Below are 24521 nucleotides of genomic sequence, written 5' to 3'. Positions count from 1 at the left end.
TCAGCATTTTTTTGGGGTAATAAAAGACAAAGCTTGCTGTATATATTCTTTAACTCTTTCGCTGCCAGATCCATATGCCATAAAGACCTGGCAGCAGGGGGGTTACACACAGTATGTTTATATACAGCATCTTCGAGTACACCCCTCACATTTTTGTAAATATTTGATTCTATCTTTTTAGGTGACAAAACTGAAGAAATAACACTTTGTTACAATGTAAAGTAGTGAGTGTACAGCTTGTATAACAGTGTAAATTTGCTGTCCCCACAAAATAACTCAACACAGCCATTAATGTCTAAACCGCTGGAAACAAAGGTTAGTACACCCCTAAGTTAAAATGTCCAAATTGGGCCCAAAGTGACAATATTTTGTGTGGCCAATATTTTCCAGCATTGCATTAACCCTCTTGCGCACGGAGTTCACCAGAACTTAACATGTTGCCTCTGGAGTCCTTTCACTCCTTCATGACCTTGATGTTGGAGACCTTGCGCTCCTCCACCTTGCGTTTTTAGGATGCCCCACAGTACAAAAACAGCGAAAGGGTTAAGACATCAGTATAGTAAGAAGGGAAGGTTAACAGTTAACTTAATGGCAAATGAGAGGTTACCAACCTGACTGTACTGCCCGTTTGAATCTCAGAAGTGGTTAGACAATCAAAAATTGTAAACCAAAAAAAAAAAAAAATAAAGCCCACATACACATTTCAGTTGTAATTCAGTTTGTCTTGCGTTCAGCTTTAAAGGCCGGCATACCAGCCCTATCTAAATTTGATATTTGTATAATCAAAACCCTTTACCTACCAAGGAAAGCAAAACAAACTTACCAAGCAAGTTGGCCTCTGAGGCACCACTGCGCCGTCTGGCACGAATAACTTCAAAGGCATCAAGTTTTCTGCTTCTTCGGAGTGGTGTTTTCTTTGATGTCAAGGACTTGCGAGTCTGCTTTGGTGTCCTTGATGTAGAAACATTCTGTACCAACTGGGGTGGTGTATCCACACGAGAAATAGAGAATCGCCCCTTGGTATATGGTGTCGATGGAGAACGCTTTCCTGGAGATAAGGCTGGTGACTTTTTAACCAATGCTGGAGATTTTGAGGCAGGAGACTTTTTAGGGGTTGTGGATGGCGATTTTCCTGGAGATCTCTTGCTTGGGGTTAATTTAGCAGGAGACTTTTTAGCCGGAGTTGTGGATGGAGGTCGCCCTGGTGACCTCTTGCCTGGGGTGGACAATTTAGCCGGAGATTTTCCTGGTGACCTCTTGCCTGGGGTGGACAATTTAGCATGAGAATTTTTGGCTGGAGATTTTCCTGGTGACCTCTTGCCTGGGGTTGCCAACTTAGACTTCTTGGCTGGAGTCATGGATGGAGATTTTGCTGGTGATCTTTTGCCTGGGGTGGACAGCTTAGCAGGAGTTTTGGATGGAGATTTTGATGGGGATTTCTTGCTTGGGGTGGACAGCTTAGCAGGAGTTTTGGATGGGGATTTTCCTGGTGACCTCTTGCCTGAGGTGGACAATTTAGCAGAATTCTTAGCTGGAGATTTTCCTGGTGAACCCTTGCCTGGGGTTGCCAACTTAGACTTCTTGGCTGGAGTCATGGATGGGGATTTTGCTGGTGATCTTTTGCCTGGGGTGGACAGCTTAGCAGAAGTTTTGGATGGAGATTTTCCTGGTGAGCTCTTCCCTGGGGAGGACAATTTAATAGATTTTTTAGCTGGAGTTAATGGAGGTCTTCCTGGTGACCTCTTGCCTGGGGTGGATGATTTAGCAGGTGTAGCGGCTTCAGATTTTTTTGGTGACTTCTTTACTAGGATGGGAGATCTGATTGGAGATTTTTTAGCTGGAGTTGATGGAGGTCTTCCTGGTGACCTCTTGCCTGGGGTGGATGATTTAGCAGGTGGGGTGGATGATTTAGCAGGTGTATTGGCTTCAGATTTTATTGGTGAATTTTTCACTGGAATGGGAGATCTGGAAGGAGATTTTTTAGCTGAAGGTGCGGATGGAGGTCTTCCCGGTGACCTCTTGCCTGGGGTTGTGGATGGGGACTTTGCTGGGGACCTTTTGCCTGGGGTAGACAGCTTAGCAGGAGTTCTGGATGGAGATTTTTCTGGTGACTTCTTGGCTGGGGTGGACGATTTAGCAGGTGTAGAGGCTTCAGATTTTCTTGGCGACTTCCTCACTGGGATGGGAGAGCTGGAAGGAGAACTTTTTGCTGAAGTTGCAAGTGGAGGTCTTCCTGGTGACCTCTTGCCTGGGGTTATGGATGGGGACTTTGCTGGGGTGGACAGCTTAGCAGGAGTTCTGGATGGAGATTTTTCTGGTGACTTCTTGGCTGGGGTGGACGATTTAGCAGGTGTAGAGGCTTCAGATTTTCTTGGCGACTTCCTCACTGGGATGGGAGAGCTGGAAGGAGAACTTTTTGCTGAAGTTGCAAGTGGAGGTCTTCCTGGTGACCTCTTGCCTGGGGTTATGGATGGGGACTTTGCTGGGGTGGACAGCTTAGCAGGAGTTTTGGATGGGGATTTTTCTGGTGACTTCTTGGCTGGGGTGGACGATTTAGCAGGCGTAGAGGCTTCAGATTTTATTGGTGACTTCCTAACTGGGATGGGAGATCTGGAAGGAGATCTGGTTGAAGGAGATCTCTTAGCTGGTGTTGTGGATATGGTCACTGAAGTTTTCCCAACAGGAGTGGGAGGCAATGGTTTTACTGGTGACTTTTTGGCCAAATCTGGCAATTTTGAGACAGAGGACCTCTTGGAACTTGTGAGCTCCGATTTTTCTGGAGACTTGGATGGAGAAATGACTCGTGACCTAGTGGACGGAGAGGTTCTAAGTGGCGTAAGGGTCAGAGCCTTTGATGGAGATCTTTTATTTGGTGATTGTTTACCAGGTGTTCTGGCATTAGAGGGTGAAGATTTACTTGGTGACTTTTTGCTCACAGCTGAGGATCTCCTTTTTGGAGAGGACACAAAGGTCTCTGCATCAGATGATAGATTCTGTGCTGCTCCAGGGGATGAAGTTCTCCTAGTTGGTGTTGTGGATCTAACTAATGGAGAGCTTGAAAGCCGAGTAGCAGACCCTTCAAAAACTTCCTAAAATGGAAAAAAAAAAAAATTTACATCAAAGCAAAATGTTACCAATTAACCACTTTAAGACCGGGCCTAATTTTGACACTTGGGGTTTGCTTAAAAAAAAAAAATGTTTTAGCTCCTAGAGAATAAAATGGAGATTGTTGCAATATTTTTTTTATTACACCGTATCTGCGCATGCAAATGCAATTTTTTTTGGAAAAAATCAACTTTTTTGAATTAAAAAGAATACAATAAATTTAGCCCAATTTCTTTCCATAATCTGAAAGAATGTTACGCCGAGTAAATCGATACTAAACATGTCATGCTTCAAAACTGTGCATGCTCATGGAATGGCGACAAACATTGGCAATTAAAAATCCCCATAGGCGACATTTTAAACATTTCTACAAGTTACCAGCTTGGAGTTAGAGGTCTAGGCCTCAAATTGTTGCTCTCGCTCCAACGATCGTGGCGATACCTCACAGTGGTTTGAACACTGTTTACATTTGTGGGCAGGACTTGCATATGCGTTCGCTTCTGCGTGCGAGCTAACAGGGCGCTTTAATTTTTTTTTCCTATTTTCAGTTTTTAAATAAAAAAAAAAAAAACCCCAACAATTTTATTCCTATTACAAGGGATGTAAATATCTATTGCAATAGAAATAGGCATGACAGGACCTCTATTGTGAGATCTGGGGTCAAAAAGGCCTCAGACCCCACAACTACACAAAAAAAAAAAAAAAAAAGCCCCTTTAAACCGCTTGCTAGGCAACGACGTTTGACGTCGCTCAGGTGCTCCAAGACCATAGAGTCGAGTGGGGGCCCATCTTGCCCTCACTCGACTTCCTGTCTGAGGTGCGTGGACTGGATAGTTTTCCCCGCTGCCGGCAGGTCCGGTGAGCGGGGAAAACGACTGGGCCACGGCGGGAGGGTGGTCATCTCTTCCGCAGCACTGTAAGGGTGATCCCGCTGCGAATCTGCCGCTGGGACCACTTTTATCTGAAATGCGATACCTGTACGTCAGCTTGCAGAAGTGGTTGTACCGGGATGCCGCCTGTCCACCTGGTTGGAGTCCAAGAAAAAAGCCGGATTCGACTTTGATCGGCTCACTAATGTAGTAACCCGGAAGCGGTCACTTCCGGTTTACTCGGCTGCTAACAACTCAGATTTAAAAACTGGAGTATTCAAAAATACAGAGGGGTCTTTTAGAACTGTAGTTTGTCGCTATTCCACAAACCGTACCAGTTTGGGTATTTACTTGGCGTGACATCCTCTACAATATACAAAAAAAATTGGGCTAACTTTACGGTTTCGTTTTTTTTTTTTAAATGCAGTGAAATTTTTTTCCCCAAAAAAACTGCGTTTGAAAGACCTCTGTGCAAATACGACGTGACAAAAATATTGCAACGACCACCATTTTATTCTCAAGTCTTGGCAAAAAAAAACAACCCACAAGCCGTATTTTTGTGGCGTATAAGAATGGGCATATAAGACGACCCCCCTAATTTTCGAGCTAAAACATACGTTTTGTGCTATACTCACTGTATACGACTACCCCCTTCCAAAGCAAGCAACACCATTGAAACACATTCAATAATAGAATACATCGCTCTCCATGATCGGCTCAGCGCGGTATACTGTATGTAGCCGAAGCTACAGTACATACGGTATACCAGTACAGGATACCCGCACAGCCAGCGCCTTGAGAGATTACATCTACTGGTAATACTTACGGTGCCTTGGAGATATACAAGAGATTACATTTACAGTACTTACGGTACCTAGGAGATTAATAGGGCACAAACAGCGCTTCAGAAATTACACTTACCATGGAGATTTTTATACTCGGCGTATAAGACGACCCCCCCCCCCCCCCCATTTTTTAGGGATTTTTTTTTAGGAAAAAAGTCATCCTATACATACATCTATTGTAGAGCAGTGGTCCTCAACTCCGGTCCTCAAGGCCCACTAACAGGCCAGATTTTAAGTATTACCTAGGGGAATGCAGACTAGAATTCTGCAATCACTGAGCAGCAAATTATATCACCTGGGATGCATTTCAGTTATCTTGAAAACCTGGCCTGTTAGTGGGCCCTGAGGACCAGGGTTGAGGACCACTGTTGGAGAGTCAGCCTGGGACAGGCTGAAGAGAGGGTTAATTATAGAGGGCAGGTACTTCCCTTGCAGACCTGCTTATTAAGCACCTGATCTGAAAGTGTCAGTGGAGCTGTGTGTGTGAAGCTGTTCGTTGAAAGCTGCTTGCTAGGACTGAATATATCAGCACGCTGAGAGGAAGAGACATTGTTATCTGTGACCTGTACTGGTGAGCCCAAGCCTGATGAGAGACTGTAGCTCTGGTTAATAGCCTTTTGAAAATTTGTCTTTAAAGCCTGTTTGCTGCAAAGACCGCGCTTTACCCTGCTGTGGTTTTGTGTTACAAGACAAGACTGTCGTTTCTTTTGCTGGTTTTGCTTTTTGCTGAATAAAAGCCTATTTAATTTCACTGGACTGTCTCTGAGCCGGCTGTTCACCCCCCTGAATACATACATGTTCTAAGTAACTTTAGCAACAAATACTGATTTTAACTTGTAAGCAACATGTCGGAAATAGGCCCCGGTCCTTAAGTGGTTAAGAAGTGTAAATACTTTTATATAGCGGTGTTTACCCTGATCACAACTTGCTTTAAACCAAAACTCTTCCGAATAACAGCACGTGGGGAGTTTAGTGATAAGCTTCGTCTAGCAGGAGTTGCTCCCTTCTTAAGAGGAGAATTTGGAGGAAGCCTTTTATCAAAAAGCTCTGGGCTCAAATGTCCACCAAAAGAGACTCTCTTCCTTTTAAAGGGTGGTTCAGTCAGGCCAAGTTCATCACTTCGTCTTTTTTTTGGAGATTTTGTTGCAAGTCCTTAGGAAAAAAGAAAAAATATTGAAATTGTGAATAAAAAACAATTCACAAAGTAACATAAAACAAAGTCAAGGCTGTATTCCAACTACGTGAAACCAGGTGCAATCACTAGTTGCCTTTTGCAAAGCCACTGACAAAAAGCAAAATACTTTTTAGACCTCATATTCAAAATACAGGTAGTTAAAAAGGGATCTGACATTTCTGGCCACCTAAAAAAGGTGCCGATATCCCAGCTATGTGCGCATTTCACATCACAAATGTGGAACAAGTATTGAATCAAAATCATTAGCATACCAGCCAAGCAACCAGCATAAAAAAGGAATAGCATCCCTAATGTTTCTCATGACATTCTTCCTTTATAAAAAGCAGACCCAAATGCAATAAAGTTAGATGTGAGCCCCTAAGCACTCCAGGGTGTGTATATATAATTTATTGTGCACATAGCTTTGACTGATGTTTGAAGGAGATTGTGTAAATAGTTCAAAGATAATCCATCCTGGCTTTCTTCAGTGCTGCCTAATTCAACAGTTGCTCGCTGTGCACTAAAGCACCTGTCGCTAAAGCCAAAATTGTAAACTAAAGCTGCATCTGCAAAGAGCTTTTTCCGTGAAGAGAAAGATTGCAAACTGAGGGAAAAAAAAAAAAAAAAAAAAAACAGGACAGTACGTACAGCCCAGCAGATTTGTTCAATCTGCTGGGCTGTCCACAACTGTGTCCTGTATTTTATACATGGCAGGGACCAAGATTTTAATATTTCCAGAAGTGTTTCTGAAGATTCTTAAAGTGGCAAGTTCTCTTTACTAAAGCAGAGCATGTCAGCAGGAGAGGTAAGCACATTTTGAAGAGCTGCTTTATTTTTAACATTTGGTTATAATCATGTTAAAGTGGTTGAAAAAAAATCCTGTTCCTTTAAAACATGGTAAACCACGAATAGTGCTTCTATGGTGTCATTTGTCCCTTTGTATGCTGAAGAAAAAAAAAAAAAAAAAACTGGTTGATCCTGCCAGTTCCTGTGTCCTAACAATGGTAATCATGGCTGCTGAGCCTAGACTACCAGTCAGTTTTTGTGCCTCCGACATCCCCAGCTCTTCTCTCTTCCTGTCAAGCTACTATGTGTGAGCCAACTCCACTCCCCACTCCCCCTCCTATTAAGTGTGGCAGTAAACTTATTGTTCACAATTATTAGCAGCCCCTCTGTTAAAGTGTGTATACAATGCATTGTATGTTTTTGCAAAATTCTAATCCTAAATACCTTAAGCCACATCCCCGATATGCATTCACGTGACCACAAAAAAAGAAAACCAGTGTTCGTTTGGTGGTCTGACCTGTATTTAGAGGGCCCTCACTGAATGAATGAGCACAGGGGGCATAGCACGCAGCAAATTGTCAGATGCTAGTGTTAAGTGGACTAGCAAATTTAAACAACTTGAAGCCAAACTCCAGCTCACAGCAGTCATAGCAACAGTTTTTGGGCTAAAGGTTTTACATATATAAAAGCAGATCATTGTGAGCAGTGTTAATGGTTTGTCTCATCCCTGTAAACTGATTTGGAAGAGAGCTTGTTCTTTTGAAAAAAAAAAAAAAAAAAAAAAAAAAAAAAAAAGACATTACTGGCTGGATCACTAGATAAAAACAGAAGAAACTCTAAAGAAGAAAAACAAATGCAAATATATCTAAGCTGCAATATAATGTTTGCTATTGGGTTTAACACCAACTTAAAAATTCTGTATTAAAAAAAAAAAAAAAATGTATTCTATAAAAAAAATTTACAGTATTTACCTTGGACAGGTTTATTTACATTTTGTTCAGTTTCAACTGACTTAGATGGTGTTCCCTTAGTCTGATCTTTAGATCCGCTTCGTCTACCCTTAGGGGACTGAACTGGCAATGGAGAATTTTCTTGGTTCTCTATACCAGTTGGCTGACCTCGACTTCTCCGAGGGCTAGAACCAGCTGGTGAGGGCACAAGACTATCCACCTGGATTCCCCCAGCACTTCTAGATCTTCTGGGAGATAGTTTCTCTGGAGAAACTACTGAAGCCTCTTGTTCTTGAGAGCTAGATACTTGTTTGCCGGATCTTCTCCTTGGAGTCTGGGCAGCCTCTTCATGTGTCGGGGTGCTCTGCACAGATTTATTTGAAATGACAGGACTATTTACTTCCACTGCATTGCCTTGCTTCTGTTTGGTTAGGGAGGTTCTTGACCCTCTAGAGGGGCTTTTTGACTGTTCCCTGACCGGGTCAGCAGAAACTGATCTACGTTCCACCTTTGTATCTTTGCTTTGAACTGTTGCGCTGTCACTTGACTGACTTCTTCTGGAGTTTCTCCTGGATGAGGCAGGAGAAACTTCTGTCTGCAAATTCCTTTTAACAGTCACATTTTTTGGAGCGCCGCTTTCTTTTACTGGTGTCTGACCGGTTCCTTTTTTTCTAGGCTCTACCTCACTTTTGAGCATTTTATAGAGCTCACCAAAAGGAGAATGATCTTGCTTAGCCTCTGATGAAGTGGTCTGCAGCGATCGACGAGTATGAGTTTTTCTAGTAACATTTCCTTCAGATTTTCTCTGGACTTTACTTGTTATACTTTCTATCCGCACGGTTTCATCTGTGTAAATACATGGACATTTTTAATAAAAAGTTTTCAGTGGTGGAAAACAGTTTTAGTTATACTTAAGACAAAAATCTTACTTGTGTCGTCTTCAGACTGGTTACTGGCAAATAACTAAAAGTTTAAAGAAAAAAAAGTTATATACTTTTACACATATTTACGCATACACACAGAGCTAAGCAATCAAAATGAACGTACCTTAAAATTTTCAGAATCAAGTCCTGCAGATCGCCGCCTTCCTTGTGGCTGGGGACTGTCAAATCTGTATGCACAAAGAAACCCAAAATTACTTTTCTGCCCAAGGCTAGCTTCACACTTTTGTGGGTATAGCAGCTTTTTCCTCACCTGCAGCCAAACAGTAAGTTCTTACAAAAATCTAGTTCTGTCGTTCTACAGACGGAGCTCTGCTTAATCAGACTATAGGGATGTCCCAAAGCAGTAAACATGAGGGGTGGGAACAAGACAGGAAGAAAAAAACCTTAATGCCCCACTGGCCAAAACATAGCCAACCAGTTAAACAGCTCAACCAGAAACTGAAGCGCCCCCCGAAACAACAAACCCTTAGAGAAAACTAAAAGGGGAGGGGGTTCTCCTAAAGTGCAAAAACCTGCAAAACCTTGCGGCCAAAAGAAACATCTGCTGATGCCAGTACATCTACCTTGTAGAATTATGTAAAAAGGTATGCACAAACGACCAAGTTGCCACCTTGCAAACTTGTAGCACCGACTCTTGATGGCAAAAAGCCCAGGAGGCACTCAGCGCTCTAGTAGAATGCGCATTCACTGGAGAAGGAGGAATCTGACGCTTCAGTGGATAGGCCTGTACCACCGTCCATCTGGAAATGGTTGCAGCAGAAGCAGCCAGTCCCTTACAAGGTCCATCCGTAAGGACAAAAAGAGCGTCCAATTTTCTGAAGGCTACAGTGGTCTCCAAGTAAACCCAGATAGCCCAGACCACTTCCAAAGAATGTAAAGCATACTCCTTAGGATTCTGAGGTTTATGGCAAAGTGAAGGCAGTACAAGGTCTTCATTTAAATGAAATTAAAAACGAAAATCAAACCACATTAGGAAGGAACGACTGATTAGGTCGAAGTACCACCTTATCTCTGAACAATATAAGGTGAGCGGCAAGACAACACCACTAATTCAGATACTCTGCGGGCAGAAGTGATCACCGCCAAGGCCTCAACCTTCTAAAACAAAGCAAGCAGCAAAATCTCTCAAAGATTTCTCAAAAGGGGGCTTTTGAAGAACAGACAGCACCAAATTGAGATCCCATGGCTGTAACGGAGATCGCCGTGGAGGCATCAAATGGCACAAACATCCAGATAAGGGCGTACCTGGCTAATGAGCGTTGGAAATAGATAGCCAAAGCCGAAACTTGGCCTTTGACAGTACCCAAGGCCAACCTCTGTTCAACCCCTTTATGTAGAAAAGCCAAAACCCTGGCGATAGAAAACAAGCGAGGGTGCACTTTCAGCGATTCACACCATGAAATATACAATTTATACGTCCGATGATCGATCTTTCGAAAGTCTACTTCCTAGCCTTCAAGAGTGTGGATTAGACTCCCGAGATCCTCATCTCTCGACACCTGGCTTTCAAAGGCCGAGCAGTTAAAGACAGCGACTTAAGGCAGGATGGGAAAAAAAAAAAAAAAAAATCAGACCTTGAAAACAGATCTTCCCTGAGAGGAAGCCTCCAAAGGGTACCGGTGCCCAATCTTATGAGGTCTGCGTACCAAGACAGACGAGGCCAATCTGGAGCCACCAGAATGACCGGAATATTTTCCACCTCTATCCTGCACAGCAGACACGGCAGAAAGTTTCAAAGGGTGAAAAAAAATCAGTCGATACTGACCCGAGGAGCCACAAGGGCGTCTGTGGCATCGTCTAGAGGATCTCGAGACCTGGCTACTAATCTCTGCACCTTGTTGAAGCGTGAGGCACACCGATCGACCTCAGGGGTCCCCCACCAAACACACAGTAGGTGAAACCCCTCCGGGTGTAGGGACCACTCCAGTAATCCGCCTGCCAGTTTTCCACACCTGGAATGTGTACAGCGGAGGGCTGGAACAAATCTGCTTAAGTCAAAATCTCAGCCACCAGGACACTCCGGGTGCCCCCCTGACGACTGATGCAAGCCACAGCCGCTGTGTTGCCCGATGAACCCGAACTGGACAATCGCATAGGCAAATCGTCCAATGACTCAGACAAAGTTCCAACCAATCTCTTGTAGAGTTCAGTGACCTCAGTACCCGTACAAGGCGGTTCAGGGCTTTAAGATTTAGGATGGGGCGCAAATGGTCTTTTCTGGCCTCGGTGAACAGGTTTGAATAAAACACCTGAAAACGTTCCGAAGCTGAACCGGCCAAAAAAAAAAATCACCCCGTGCGTCACGAAAAGTCGTGTCCATAGAGGCTCCAAATAGCTTCTCCCCCGTAAAAGGGAGATCAGCGACAGCTTTTTTTGAAGCCTGGTCAGCCGACTAGCATATTAGCCATATCAGGCGTCTAATCGCAACCCCCACTGCTGACATCCTGGCCACCAATAAGGCCAAGTCCAGGGACATATCACACATGAACACCAGGACTTGTACCAACTGGTCTAAGAGTTCCAGAACGGCAGGGGGGGAAGCGGTGTCGTTTTCAAGTTACTCTTGAGCAACTTCACCCATCCAGTAGCAGTCTGTGAAAGTTCTCATAGCCCAAAGTTAAAGTTAACATGTGACCTGTCACCACACGTAAATGGTGGTATAAGGATTCCACCCATGGGATCCGAAAAGGTCCGCGGCTCTTCCACCGGCACCAGAGTTGCTTTATTCAACCTGGCCACCAGGGAATCCACCTTCAGTGGTACAACCCACCGGGTATTCACTGCTTCCGCAAAGGGATAACAGCGTGCAAAATGCTTAGGCACCACCAGCATGTGCTTAATGCGTCACCACTGTTCATCCACAATAGTGAAACAAGCCAAGACATGGGAATACTTTTACCCGATTTGCAATATTTGCGGGAGCCAAAAGACACCTGCGTACCCGACGCTGTATGTTCAGCCATTTTCTGACCGCTCCTCTTCACCGTCAGAAGACGACCACACCGACCCTCTCAGGGTGGTCCGTGCGTCTGCAGCAACCATATCTGTCGGAATCCGAAGATCCTGGAGATGGAAGGGAGGACGAAAAACGTTTGTGGCTAGCAGCACCACAACAAACTGACTGCACTTTTGACATGAGGATTTGCGTTTTTTTCTGCAATCTCTGGCTGCAATTGCAAGCCGGATGGTCCCGCAGTCATTATCTGCAGGGGATATTGTATCCTGGGGCTCCATTTGCAAACCCAAAAAGGAAATTATTTATAATTCCCTGTAATGGCCAAGACAGCAGTCCCAGCAGGGAACTAACCCAGTCACTGGTCAGAACAAACTTGAGTATAGCAGAGCCTGAGGGGTTATGCTTGCTTGGACAGCCTCTATAGGCGTGCACAAGCCTTTTTTCCGCATAGTGCCTATCCCTAGTGGGAGGAGCATAACCCTATAGACTTAAGCAGAGCAGAGTCTGTCGATGATCGCTAGAGAAACAATTCCACAGAGGGGTGGGTGCTGTGTTCAGAGAAAAATTCAGTTCTCACAATTCAGTTCTCATTTTTGGACACAGCTTCATATCTTCCTTGACCGATGGAACGTCCCAGAACAGTGTCAGCATAAGGGGTGGCAAAAACCAGAATTTCCACACAGGGCTTAATGAAGCCAACCAGGTAACCAAACAGCTCAACTATGAACTGGAGCCCACCTAAGAAAATTACACTCTCAAGAGGGAGAAGCCTTTGCAACAGCGACCTGCAAAACTTTGCAGCCAAAAGCAGCATCTGCAGATGCAAAACTTGGTGAATGTGTATACAGACGACCAGGTGGTTGCTTTGCAAACCTGGACCACTGACGTCTGATGACAGAAAGCCCAGGAGGCACCAAGCACCCTCGTAGAATGCGCCTTAACAGGGAAAGGAGGAACCTGACCCTTGACGGAATAAGCCTGCACCACAGTCTGCCTGATCCATCTGGAAATGGCCACAGCAGATGCAGCCTGCCCCTTAGAAGAACCTTCCATAAGGACAAATTAGGAATCAGATTTGTCAATCGACTCAGTCGCCACCAGGCACACCCTAATGGCCCTGAACCACATCCAGGGAATGCAAGGCAATATATTTTTGATGTTTTGGCTTAGGACACAATGAAGGCAGCGCAACATCTTCATTTAGGTGGAACCCCGAAACGACGATAGGAAGGAATGATTGACAGTAACGTAGCACCACTTTGTCCCTGTGAACCATCAGGTAAAGTGACCGACAGGACAACGTAGCAAGCCCAGAGACCCTGTATGCAGAATAGCTACCAAGAAAGCCACTTTGTGACAAGGTAAGAAGAGGAATCTCACATTTTTTTTCAAAGGGCAGTTTTTAAAAAATGAACGAAAGACAAAATCAGTTTTAAGAGATTGTTGGGGGGGGGGGGGGGGGGGTGATTCGAGATTGTGATATTTTACTGATTAATCGTGCAGCTCGTTACAGCATATAAAAACTTCCCTTTATATAAAAAGGGGTGAGAACCACTGCCAGATTTTTTTTTTTTATCACCAAGTGCCCCCTTTAGGTACATGTACTCCCATTTGTTTTTTGTTGAACAGTCACTGGGTCTGAAAGTAATTTACCAATTCCCTCTGGCTTGCTCTATGATTTTTAGATTGTGATCTCTGGTTACAAAGACATGCATTTCCTGTGCTCCTCATCCACATTTAGTGTACAAAATGCAGCATTTTACTACAGTCTAATGCAATACATTTTTTTTCCTCTGAACAAAAGTCAAAGTTTTGCCTCCTTACTGTAGAATGAATATACATGCAGATTAACTGGGCAAATGGCTGTGCAATTTTTGTGTAAACGGACCCCCAAAGCTCAAATGCATAGTTTGTCCAGACAACAAATAAAAAAAAAATTAGACTCCGATCAGACAGGACTGGTCACACAGATGAAAAGAAAACTTACCTAAAAGAGCGATCAATAATAGTGATTATATCTCCATGTTTGAGGCGTACAGACTGTTTAAGAGCCTGTCCATTCAGCTGAGTTGGGTTCACAGAGCTTAAATTGGTGACAAACACCTACATAATTAAAAAAAACACACGAGTAAAAAAAAAAAAAAAAAGAAAAATATGACAAAATAGTTTACAATGACATGGTTGTTTATTTCTAATATAAAGAATCTCACAAGAGTGAGTACATTACTCAAATTTTTGTAAATATTTTATTCTTTCTTTTCATGTGACAACATTGAAGAAATGACACTTTACATTGTAGCAAAGTAGTGAGGGTACAGCTTGTATAAGGGCTCTTTTTTTACACGGGCGGCCCGATCAGATCCGCCTGTCAGTTTTTTAGGCGGATCTGATCGGATCCTCCATGCAGCTCTATGGGGCAGCGGATGTCAGCGGAGACATCTCCCCTGACACCCGCTGCCATCCGCATCCGATCCTGTCCATGAAATCTGGACGGATGGAATCCCTATTTTTCCATCCGTTCAGTAATCTGATCGGATCTGATGAGAGCGGACAGGCGGTCCACTCTCATCTGATCCCCCATAGAGGGCAGCAGGGGCTGAGACACCTCCCTCTCCGCTCTGCAAGCGGAGACGGAGCCGTCATCCGCCGGCTCAGCGGGGATCGCGGATCGATCCCCGCTGAGCAACACGGATCCGCCTACGGAGGCGGACCGTGTGAAAGAGCCCTAACAGTGTAAATTTGATGTCCCCTTAAAATAACTCACACCGCAATTATTGTCTAAACCACTGGCAACAAGAGTACACCCCTAAGTGAAGATGTCAAAATTGGGCCCAATTAGCCATTTTCCATTCCCAGTGTCATGCGACTCGTTCGTGTTACAAGGTCTCAGGTGAGAGTGGAGCAGGTGTGTTAAATTTGGTGCCAACGCTCTCTTACACTGGTCACTGGAAGTTAACATGGCATAAATAAAGAGCGAATCTCCTTAAAGCACCGCTCCTCTCAAAAAAAAAAAAAAAAAGGACTCTCCGCTGCCACATTTCGGGGGTGAGCAGGTACCTGTCCCCATGGCAAAGCTTCGCTGACAGTTTCCATTACACCTGTGAGCTGATTGGAAAAAAAAAAAAAAAAAACACCTGGGTTCCGCCATCTCTAGATTCCTGGACAGATGTGTCCTAATATTAAGTCAGCAGCTACAGTATTTGTAGCTGCTGACATTAATGGGGACACAGACAGCAATAAAAACTGACAGGGGTTTTATTCCCTCTCCACCAACCCCCAAAAAAGAAAAAAAGTAAACACAAACACTAGTTTGGGGTAAAATAGTTACCTCTTTTCCCTTGACTTCAACTTTACAGTGTTCTTTGGAAACATGTGGCAGCTGAATGCGGATGTCACATTCTGACTTCCTGTATAAGGAGAGAAAAAAAAATAAAAAATGAAGAGTAATAATTATCGTAATCAGCAAAACCCGTGTGCATCAGGTCAGAAATTTATGTCTGCATTGTATGGCCAGTAGAATTCAGTTCTATTACATGAGGCATCCATGACAAATCACTGAGTAATAAGAGTTCAAGTGATTTTAAACCCAAAAAATTATATTGCTGTTTACCAAGTCTTGTAGCTGCACTTATTTTTTAATGTTTTCCACATTTATTTTTACTAATCCGGCTAAGGTCATTTTTTTTTTTTTTAAACAGACCAAACCCCAAACTGTCTAGCAAAGGTAGCAGTTGGAGGGTTAATATAATCCATTTAGATCTGGCAGGGGTGCTTTTATGTGAAACCTTTATCTCAAAAGGAAAAAAAAAAAAAAAAAAACAAACTGCTATACTAAAAAAGCGTTAGCTTAAGAAGCTTTGATTTGTTAGTCAAGTCCATGTCAATCTATTAGACCATCTAACACTATCTTCTCCCCAGATGGACAATGCTGCTGTCTAAAAAGGGGTCTCCATTGCTCCTCCATCAAGAATGCAAAATCCAGTAGCACAAACAAGAACATTACAATAAATTTATCAGCTATAACTTCTACTACAGGAAAAAAAAAAAAAAGGGGGGGGGGAGGAAGGGGGGAAAGGAGAAAACCTTCCTTCCAGTATACTTTTAACCCCCACTGAGGGGGTTACCATATTTGGAATACCGTTATAACATTAATTTTTAGAGAGGCAAGTAAAGCAGCTCTAAAATTGCTTAATAATATTTATGTTGTCCCAACTACTTTGATCCTACTCCAATGTTACTGTACATCTAATATTGTTGAACCATGACTTCCAACTAACTTCAAACATTTTCTTTGTTGCACTCAAAGTAGCCACAATTTTTTCCATCTGACATTGTTGATTTAACAATTCAACCGCATCGAATGGAGTTGGTACCTCCTGAGAGTTCCATTTTCTGGTGATTAAAAGCTTTGCCGCTAATAAAAGATGCATAACTACTACTCGGAACCCTAGGGGAATCTCATGTACATTTAGGTGTAGGATCGCCATTTCAGAATTTGGGACTATATTTTTTCCCACCAGTTCTGATACCAGGGAGAATATTCTATACCAAAATGCTCTAATCGATCTACAGTCCCACATTATATGAAATAACGATCCTTGTTCACCACATTCTCTCCAACATAATGCTGACGTTGAGGAATAAAATGTGGACAATTTCACTGGAGTTAAATACCAGAAATTCAAAATTTTTAGGTATAATTCCCAATGGTTGATACATTTGGATGAGATGTATGTAATATCAAAGGCTTTCAACCAGCTTATTTCGGGAAAGGCTTTCCCCAATACTCTCTCCCATTTCAAAATGTTAGTAGATTTAGAATATTATGTCTGCTCAATATATCGTAAATAATTGAAATACCATTAGAGGTAGTCATTGGTTCTTGGTACAACTTATACATAGAGGTTGGTAATTTGAGATATAACGTATTTGATAACTCATTAATGCTGATAATGGTATTTTATACCGATGTGTCAAACTCTCAAATGAATAAATACCTGTTACGCTATACAAATCTTTCAAATTCTCAACACCGCTTCTTAACCATAGGTTTATATCAAGGTTAGGGATAAAACACGGAAGAACTGCCAGTGGAGTAGGGAATTCACACATCATCCCATATTCTAATAGCTTTCCTACGGTTTCTGCCCAAACTGTTAGGGCTGTTTTAACCACTATGGATTGTATAGCAGGCACCTCGGCTCCTAATATTACAGCCAAGGATGGGTGTTTTTACTGTAAGTGAATGTTACACATTAAAATTAGAATGAAAGTAAATTCATTCATTAGAATGAAAATAAAATGTTAAAAATATGAATTTTCTTACCTTCCAAACAAACATGTGGTTGCAGTCAGTGGAAAATGTGTTCCATCGACTCCACTTCTTTTTATCACAATGATTTTACCATGGCAAGGCATCTTCAAAATATTCTTACCTATAAAAGAAAAATATATATAGTTACATAGTTAATCTAGTTGAAAAAAAAAAAAAAGTCCATCTAGTACAACCAACGAAAATAAGAAAAAAAAAAAAAGATAAGAAAATATTGTGTAAAAGGTGGCATATTAGTGCAGCCTTTAGTAACAATGGGGGGGGGGAGAGACCTACTAAAACTGCTGCACACGGATCCTGGTATAGTAACCAAACAGCTTCCAGGTTTAGGCCCTTGTTCACACTTACCGTGGCTTTAAAATCCATCTGTACTCGAACGATTTCAAAGCCACAGTCTGACTTGAGGGGCGACATGAAAGACCTCTGTGCAGGTTCATGCACCGATGTTTTTGAAATTGCCCCTGAAGTCGCCAAAAGTAGAGCATGAACTACTTTTGGGGAAGAGTGCAGCAGTGAAAAGTCAGCATTGCACCAATTAAGATGCCCAGATTGCCAGCAATAGGCTGCGATTTGACCTATCAAATCACACCAACTTAACGGGGGCTTATTGCCAGAGCCTAATTGCACAAGCTGAAGTTAGAAGCTGATTAGTTACTATGCAAAGCTGCACCAGATTCGGTGTGCTTCAGTTTTAGCAATCTTCCTCAACGTGTCAATTTAACTGATCAATGACACAAAGTAATACTTCAGCACGTGAAAAACTGGCAGATGCCAAGAATCGAACACCACACCAAAGTATGGGTGTCACAAGGTGCTCCACTGACAAAACAAAGCTTCATTAGTATTTTATACCCTCATGAAAATTGCAACCACTCAAAAAAACCTAAGCTTTTACTACAAGCGCAATAGAAGCCGTGCCATGAGAATGGCCAAATGAGGGTCATTAAAACAAAAATGCCAAGTATAGTAACCAGCAGCAGATTTCAGCCCCATAAAGGCAAAGGTTTTAAAGAAAAGGACAGGAGCAGTCAGGGGGGAACTGCACTGCACGACTGAGCAAGCTTGGGGACAGGTTACTGTTTAGGGGATGTATATAGATAGATAAAAGATTAAAACAACGTTCCTGCGGGAGCTATCCAGTTTACCTGTGCGGCTGTGGTCAAAAAAGCCAATCCAAATTGTCCTATGATAGTGATGCTCCCCTTATTTACTTATCCGGTAAAAAAAAAATCCAACTTTAGGCAGATGAAGTTATCCCTGGCAGTGGGGCTGCGCATGCACTGGAAGGGTTAATAGCTTGTTTGGTCTAGGAGAGAAACCATTTATTTAACTGATCCTCTGCCCCCCACAAACCAGGGGCTGACCTCCGTGTCTTCCTGTCCAGAGCAGAGCTATGTCAAAACCCTTGACCTGTGGAGTGCAGAATCTCCTTTTAGTGTTCCACTAGGACAAAAACCCTTACAGCTCGGACATAGCTCTACTGCAAAAGGATACATTTTTATTTGCCCAGAGTTGGGCTTTAAAGAAACATACTTTAAATATTACAGAGGCATAGCCTCCATCTTTATATTCAGCAATGGAAGAATGGTTTAAAGACTTTGTTACCTCAAAAAATAAAATTAAAAACATGGTGATTGTGCTGTGTAATTTGGCCCACTGTATCAGCTAAAAAACCTGGCTGATCCTGCCAGTTTCTACCCTCCCCCTGTAAACCAACCACGGGGTATCATGGCTGAGCCCCAACACCTTAGTCATTGTACATGCCTCTGTCAGCCACAGCTCTCCAGTCCAATTTTTTTCTATAATGTGAAAGATAATGTTACGCCAAGTAGATAGATACCCAATGCATCATGCTTCAACATTGCACACGCTTGTGGAATGGCGGGCAGTAAGGGGTTAATGAACTTATTTTGGCTTTATACATTTGACATTGGAATAGTTCCCTCACTAGCTGAGGCAGCAAGGGGTCTCACATCACTAACAATTGAGATTCGGCAGTGTTTAGAGTAATATCATGGGGACAGAATGCACCCATCTGAAATCATACTAGGAACATTAACAAAATGAAAGCAGAGCTCCACCCAAAAGGGGACGTTACGCTTAATGGCCTCACACCTCACTGCTGTACCCACTCCAACTTCCGCTCTGACCACCTAGATCAGTGATTGAGAACCTTGGCACTCCAGATGTTTTGGAACTACATTTCCTATGATGCTTACACTCTACAGTGTAGTTGAGCATCATGGGAAATGTAGTTCCAAAACATCTGGGGTGCCAAGGTTCTCCATCGCTGACCTAGGTGATCCAAAGTTCTCCTCCCCCTCTCAGTCTTCTGGGACACACAACAGGTCCCAGAGAACCATGGGACCATTCACAATGTGCAGTAGGCACCTGGCTGTGAAGCTGCAAGCTGTCACAGCCAGGTGCCCATAGTTAAGATGCTGCCATCGGGGACAGACAGGCGGTAAAAAACATCTGGGGTTGAGGCCATCCCTGGACTGTGGCACAGGTGACAGGAGACTGGAGGTCCTCTAAGCCATGACCAACATAATAGCACCGTTGCCCTGCAGCACTGGTATCGGGGGGTTAGAGCTCCACTACGCAATGTCAGCTCTTGTTCACACTACTGTAGTGCGGCATTACAAGTGGTGCAAAGGTACATATGCAAGTCCAGTCATCTCAAGGGGCTGCCCTATGTGACAAAATGTAGCAAAGCAACTCCTGTACCCTTTGAGCTTTGTGCATTCAAAATTGCACTTCCACTGTAAGCGTAACATGTTTTCTGTTTGTTTCATTATTATGTGCTAAAAAGGTGCATCCTCGCATGCTACACTAGAAAGTTCTTGACTTGTGCAGTTTTGTATTTACACTTCTGTGTCACGATGGGACACATCTGCTCCCCTATGTACCATTCCTGGTGTCTGAAAAGCTTTTGCTTTATAAATACCAATAAACAAATTTGACAAGAAAACATTCAGGGACAAAGACCTGAGCAAATTGTATAAAAATATTATATTCTAAAATCTTGGTAAAATGTGTCAACTAAACAAATACTGACGTCAGTGACAGAAGCACATGGCAGATTTGACAGAGCTGCAGCAGACTTAGCACATGGCAATGCAGAGCATGTGACCGGTAAGGCCCTATCCAGCTCAGTGAGTGCTGATTGTTTATTAAGCTTTACCTGCAGACTAAAAAAACCATCCTGTCACAATTCAGAGAAAACAAGTGAATGCAAAACTAACAATTCTACAGTAATAAATTGTAAAATCTTCCAGTAATTCACTAGCTTGAACCCTTAGCTTTTATAATATCTCACAATCTCTGAACAGATTTAGCCCTGAGAACCGGTGTTCACGCTGTCCATGGTGTTGAAGACGTATGAATCTACATCAGCACTGGGCAATGATCCAACTTAAGAGATTTCTTGCCATTTCATAAACTTCTAGTTCCTCAAAATCTGATGGAGCTGATCAAGTTGAAGTACAGAAAAGTACACAAATCCAGGATACCTGTCCAATATAACTGATCAGCACCATCACCGCCTCTACACCATCACACTTCTGTGGTTCTACCTGGAGGTCCACCTCACAAGATCTCACACACCCACCGGTCACAATAAAGTGGTTGTAAAGTCAGAAGGTTTTTTTATCTTAACGCATTCTATGTGCAGCAGCCCCCTTAATATTTACCTGAGCCCATCTCACTCCAGCAATGTTGCAGGAGCATCTGGGCTACCCAAGACACTTTCCTCATTGGCTGAGATGGCAGCACAGTGAAATTGGCTCCCACAGCTGTCAAATTCAGTAAGACAATGAGGAGAGAGAGAGGACAGGCAGCTGCACCGTGTATGAATGGACACAGGGAGATGTGGCCCAGCTTAGATGCCCCCATAGCAAGCTGCTTGCTGTGGGGACACTCAAACAGGAGGGAGGGGCCAGAAGTGCAAAAGAGATCCAAAAAGAGGAGGATCTGGGCTGCTGTGCAATAAGTTTTAACAATCAAAACTTGAATACAGAACAGCTGGCATTACACAATCATGCATGGAACAATTCGCCCTGTATACACTAGAAGAAAAGTGACCTGGGCAGGAACCTCTACTTATCCTGCCAGCTAGAGGAACTCTTAGTATGGAGCCAAGCCAGTTTGAAAAGCAACTGGTATGCATCTGCCAATCAGCCTATACATATAGACGAGCATATGGTGTAAATAGGGACCCAGTGATGCATTTTAACAACGCATCAAACACTACTTTTAAATTTATTGAAATGTCACACAAAAAACACTTGATTCATTTTATGATGTGCTACAATGACATGGGGCAAGGGGCACTGTGTAATAAAAAGCAGCACATCTGCAACTTTATGCAACCCACCTCAACAGTGCTGAGGTATGGGCAAAGGTTTACCCTTGCATTGATTTTGGCAGCTTAGAGCAATGTTTCTCAACTCCGGTCCTCGGGGCACACTAACAGGCAAGATTTTAAGTATTACCTTGGGGAGATGCAGACTAGAATACTGCAATCACTGAGCAGCAAATGATATCACCTGGGATGTAATTCAGTTTTCTTGCAAACCTGGCCTGTTAGTGTGCCCTGAGGATGGGAATTGAGAAACACTGGCTTAGAGTATAAATGAGCCCTTATACACAAACCTTAAAGTTGCATATCCTAAATACAATAATGGCTGGTTCTACCACTGCTGCTGTAAAATAAGCTATGCCACCAAGCTAAAATCACGGTTTATTTTCCCCCAACTTTACTGAAAGTCACAAAGTGACATTTTACCTATTTGCCACAGCAGTGGGTTGCAAGTGCAATTTGATGCAATATGCTGCCCTGAAACAAGCAAAAAAAAAAAAATGGGAGTGCATGCCTTTTTTCCCCCAATGCTGTGAACTGAACAAAAGTGATTGTAAAGTTTAGATTTTTTTTTAAGATATACCAGCTTTGTGCATTGGTTTTGCAGTTTTGAGTTGCCTCGATTCTACCCCTGCCAGCACTCCTGGCTCCTCCTTTCCAAGTTCCCCTTTAGCAAGCCGATCACTATGAGGGCACAATCCTGAGCCCACTGCATCTGTCTACATATGTTGACAAACAGCCCCTCCCTCAATTCTGCTTCAAAGGATTTGACTGACAGCAGCAGGAGCCATTGCCTACATCTATGCCCTGTGTAGAGCGTAGCGGTGCATCTAGATCAGGTAGGTATTTAAGCGGAGTTCCACTCAAAAGCTGATCTGCTTCCTCCCCCCTCCAGTGCCCCTTTTGGCACATTTCAGGGGGGAGGAGGAACAGGTACCCGTTTTTGACAGCTACCCTTACCCACTTCGTGTGAGACAACGCCACGGCGCCGTCCCTCTTGAGGTTTATCCCCCTCCTTTTTCATCCACCGCTGGGCCAATAACAAAGCGCAGCGCTTTAGGGAACCAGCAGTGAAGTCTTGGCCAAATACAAAGCGCAGCGCTTTAGGGAACCAGCAGTGAAGTCGGGGTTCCCTTCTCTGGATTGCGGCGGCGGCACCCGAGAGCTGAAACGTAAATCGGCTTTGGGTGCCGACATTGTTGGCTCCCTGGACAGGTAAGTTCTACTATTCAAAGAGGAAGTAAACCCTCCTCTGACACTTTTACCTATAGGTAAGCCTATATTAAGGCTTACCTATAGGTACTGTAAATATCTCCTAAACATGTACCGTTTAGGAGATATTTACCTTACATGCAAGCAGCGACACTGGCGCATGCGCTCTGAAGGAACAGCCGCTGGTGCCGTTTCTTCAGACCCCTGTGCCGTGACCATCGGCGTGCGCGGGAGTGACATCACCACGGCTCCGGCCAATCAGATGGCCGGTTGCCGCGATCCCGGAAGACGGGCGAATGGACATGTCGCCCGTCATAAAGATAAGCGGGCGGCATGGCGGGGGCTCGTTCGTAAGTATTTCATAATGAGCTACTAGCTCATTATGGGTTTCCCTTTCAGGTTGAAGCAAAAAAAAAAGGGTTTACAACCTCTTTAAAAGTCAGTAGCTACAGATTTGTAGCTGCTGACTTAATTTTTTTTTGGGGGGGGGGGGGGGGGGGGGACTCCACTTTAAGGGAAGAGGGAGATCAATTTTTTTTTTTTTACCTTAATACAGACAATGCATTAAAGGTAAAAAAAATCCTTTACAGCCACCTTAAAGCAGTATTAAACCCAAAAATGTAATGCTTGCTTTTGGGTTTAATACTTTAAAGGTGAACTGCCTTACCTATACATTGGAGAAAAGTATAGAGCGGCAGGCCACCGCCAGTTGCTGCAAAGAGATTCCAGCACCCAGTTACCTTGTGCAAACAGTAAATAGATTCCCAGCTGACAAGCATGCACAGCAGGCCGATTGCCATGGGCATGTTAGCAGATCTATAGAGCGGGATAGGTGTACACAGATCCACGTGCAGTAAGCATTTACATGTAAACAGCCCCATGCTTCTCCCACATAACAGATGTTTAACATCAGCCATAAACTAGCCTGAGCAGAGGGGGAAAAAAAAAAGGAGGGAATCTTACTCTGGGCAGAGAACCCCCACCAACCCCTTCCCTAACAGCTGCAGCCATCACTGAGCGCCTGGCAGTCACCCACAAAGATCTGGACGCAGCATGAGCCCCCCGCAAAAAAATAAGACACGAGTGCAGGCAGAGTCCCAATAAAGCAATGACATGAACAGGCAGTTGCGAGGGCAGCCCCCCTTAAACAGACAATAAGGCACAGGCAGTGGTACGGGCAGCCCCCCAACAGGACAGTGATGCAGGCAGCCCCCAATAAAGCAATAACATGCACAGGCAATGGCGAGGGCAGCCCCCCAATAAAGCACACATGCAATGGCGCGGTCAGCCCGCTACTGCTGTAACCCCTGGCAACCAAAACCCTGCAGCTACGCAGCAGCCCCCCAAAAAAATAATGCAACCCCTGACAACCAACCCACCATGAGCGTTAAAGCTCCTAAACCTTCTTCATCCTAAACCCGGCCGCCAGCCCGCCAACAGCCCCGAGCTGACACTTGCAGAAATTGGCGGGCTGGCCGCCTGCGCCTCTCCCCGAGCTCCTCGGACACAGCGAAGGCACCCAGCACTGACCTGTGGACGGAGAATTGATTCCTTGAGGCGGAGGGCTCACTCCATTCACCCGTACACACGCCGCTCACATACACACACAGACCGGCCCCGCCGCGCTGGCCGCTATCCGTTACTGACACTTCGGCGCCTCCGTGTAGTCAGCAGTGCGCAGGCGCAGAGCCCCAACCGCACGGCGCCGAGAGGATCACTCCGCCGCTCCACTTACCGGCTAATGTTCAAGCCGTAAAACCGACCGGAGACAGCGCCAGACTCCCCGCCGCACGTTATATCCCGCTGTTTCTGATGTCTTTTTACCGGTCGGGGCCAGTAATACGAAGTTGGAAGGGTTCCGAGCGAACTATTTCCTCCGGCGCAGGGATACCGCCTATAGGCGTGAAGTTTTAAAAGTGTTCGAAAAGCAGCGCGAAGTTGTGTGATTGGAGGCGGGGCGTCACGTGGGCGCGGGGTCGACCAATGCC

At 44.1% G+C, this 24521-nt stretch overlaps 1 protein-coding gene across 1 annotated transcript in view; it reads right to left on the bottom strand.

The window, feature by feature from the left end:
- The window catches only part of MKI67 (marker of proliferation Ki-67), a 56342-nt gene extending 32131 nt beyond the window's left edge, over positions 1-24211 (bottom strand). The window contains exons 1-10 of the mRNA XM_082268849.1: positions 24064-24211; positions 16956-17064; positions 14958-15036; positions 13617-13732; positions 8777-8840; positions 8659-8692; positions 7751-8575; positions 5733-5971; positions 1867-3089; positions 824-1674 (exon numbers count right to left, since the gene is read on the bottom strand). Coding sequence (XP_082124975.1) covers positions 824-1674; positions 1867-3089; positions 5733-5971; positions 7751-8575; positions 8659-8692; positions 8777-8840; positions 13617-13732; positions 14958-15036; positions 16956-17047 — 3523 coding nt within the window. The 5' untranslated portion in view covers positions 17048-17064; positions 24064-24211. The remainder of the gene's footprint in view (positions 1-823; positions 1675-1866; positions 3090-5732; positions 5972-7750; positions 8576-8658; positions 8693-8776; positions 8841-13616; positions 13733-14957; positions 15037-16955; positions 17065-24063) is intronic.
- Positions 24212-24521: the final 310 nt, after the last annotated feature.

The sequence above is a fragment of the Pelophylax lessonae genome (assembly GCF_965119305.1).
Source record: "Pelophylax lessonae genome assembly, chromosome: 9".
NCBI lineage: Eukaryota > Metazoa > Chordata > Amphibia > Anura > Ranidae > Pelophylax > Pelophylax lessonae.
Note: the sequence above shows the minus strand (reverse complement) of the source record. Positions and strands in the feature narration are given on the sequence as shown.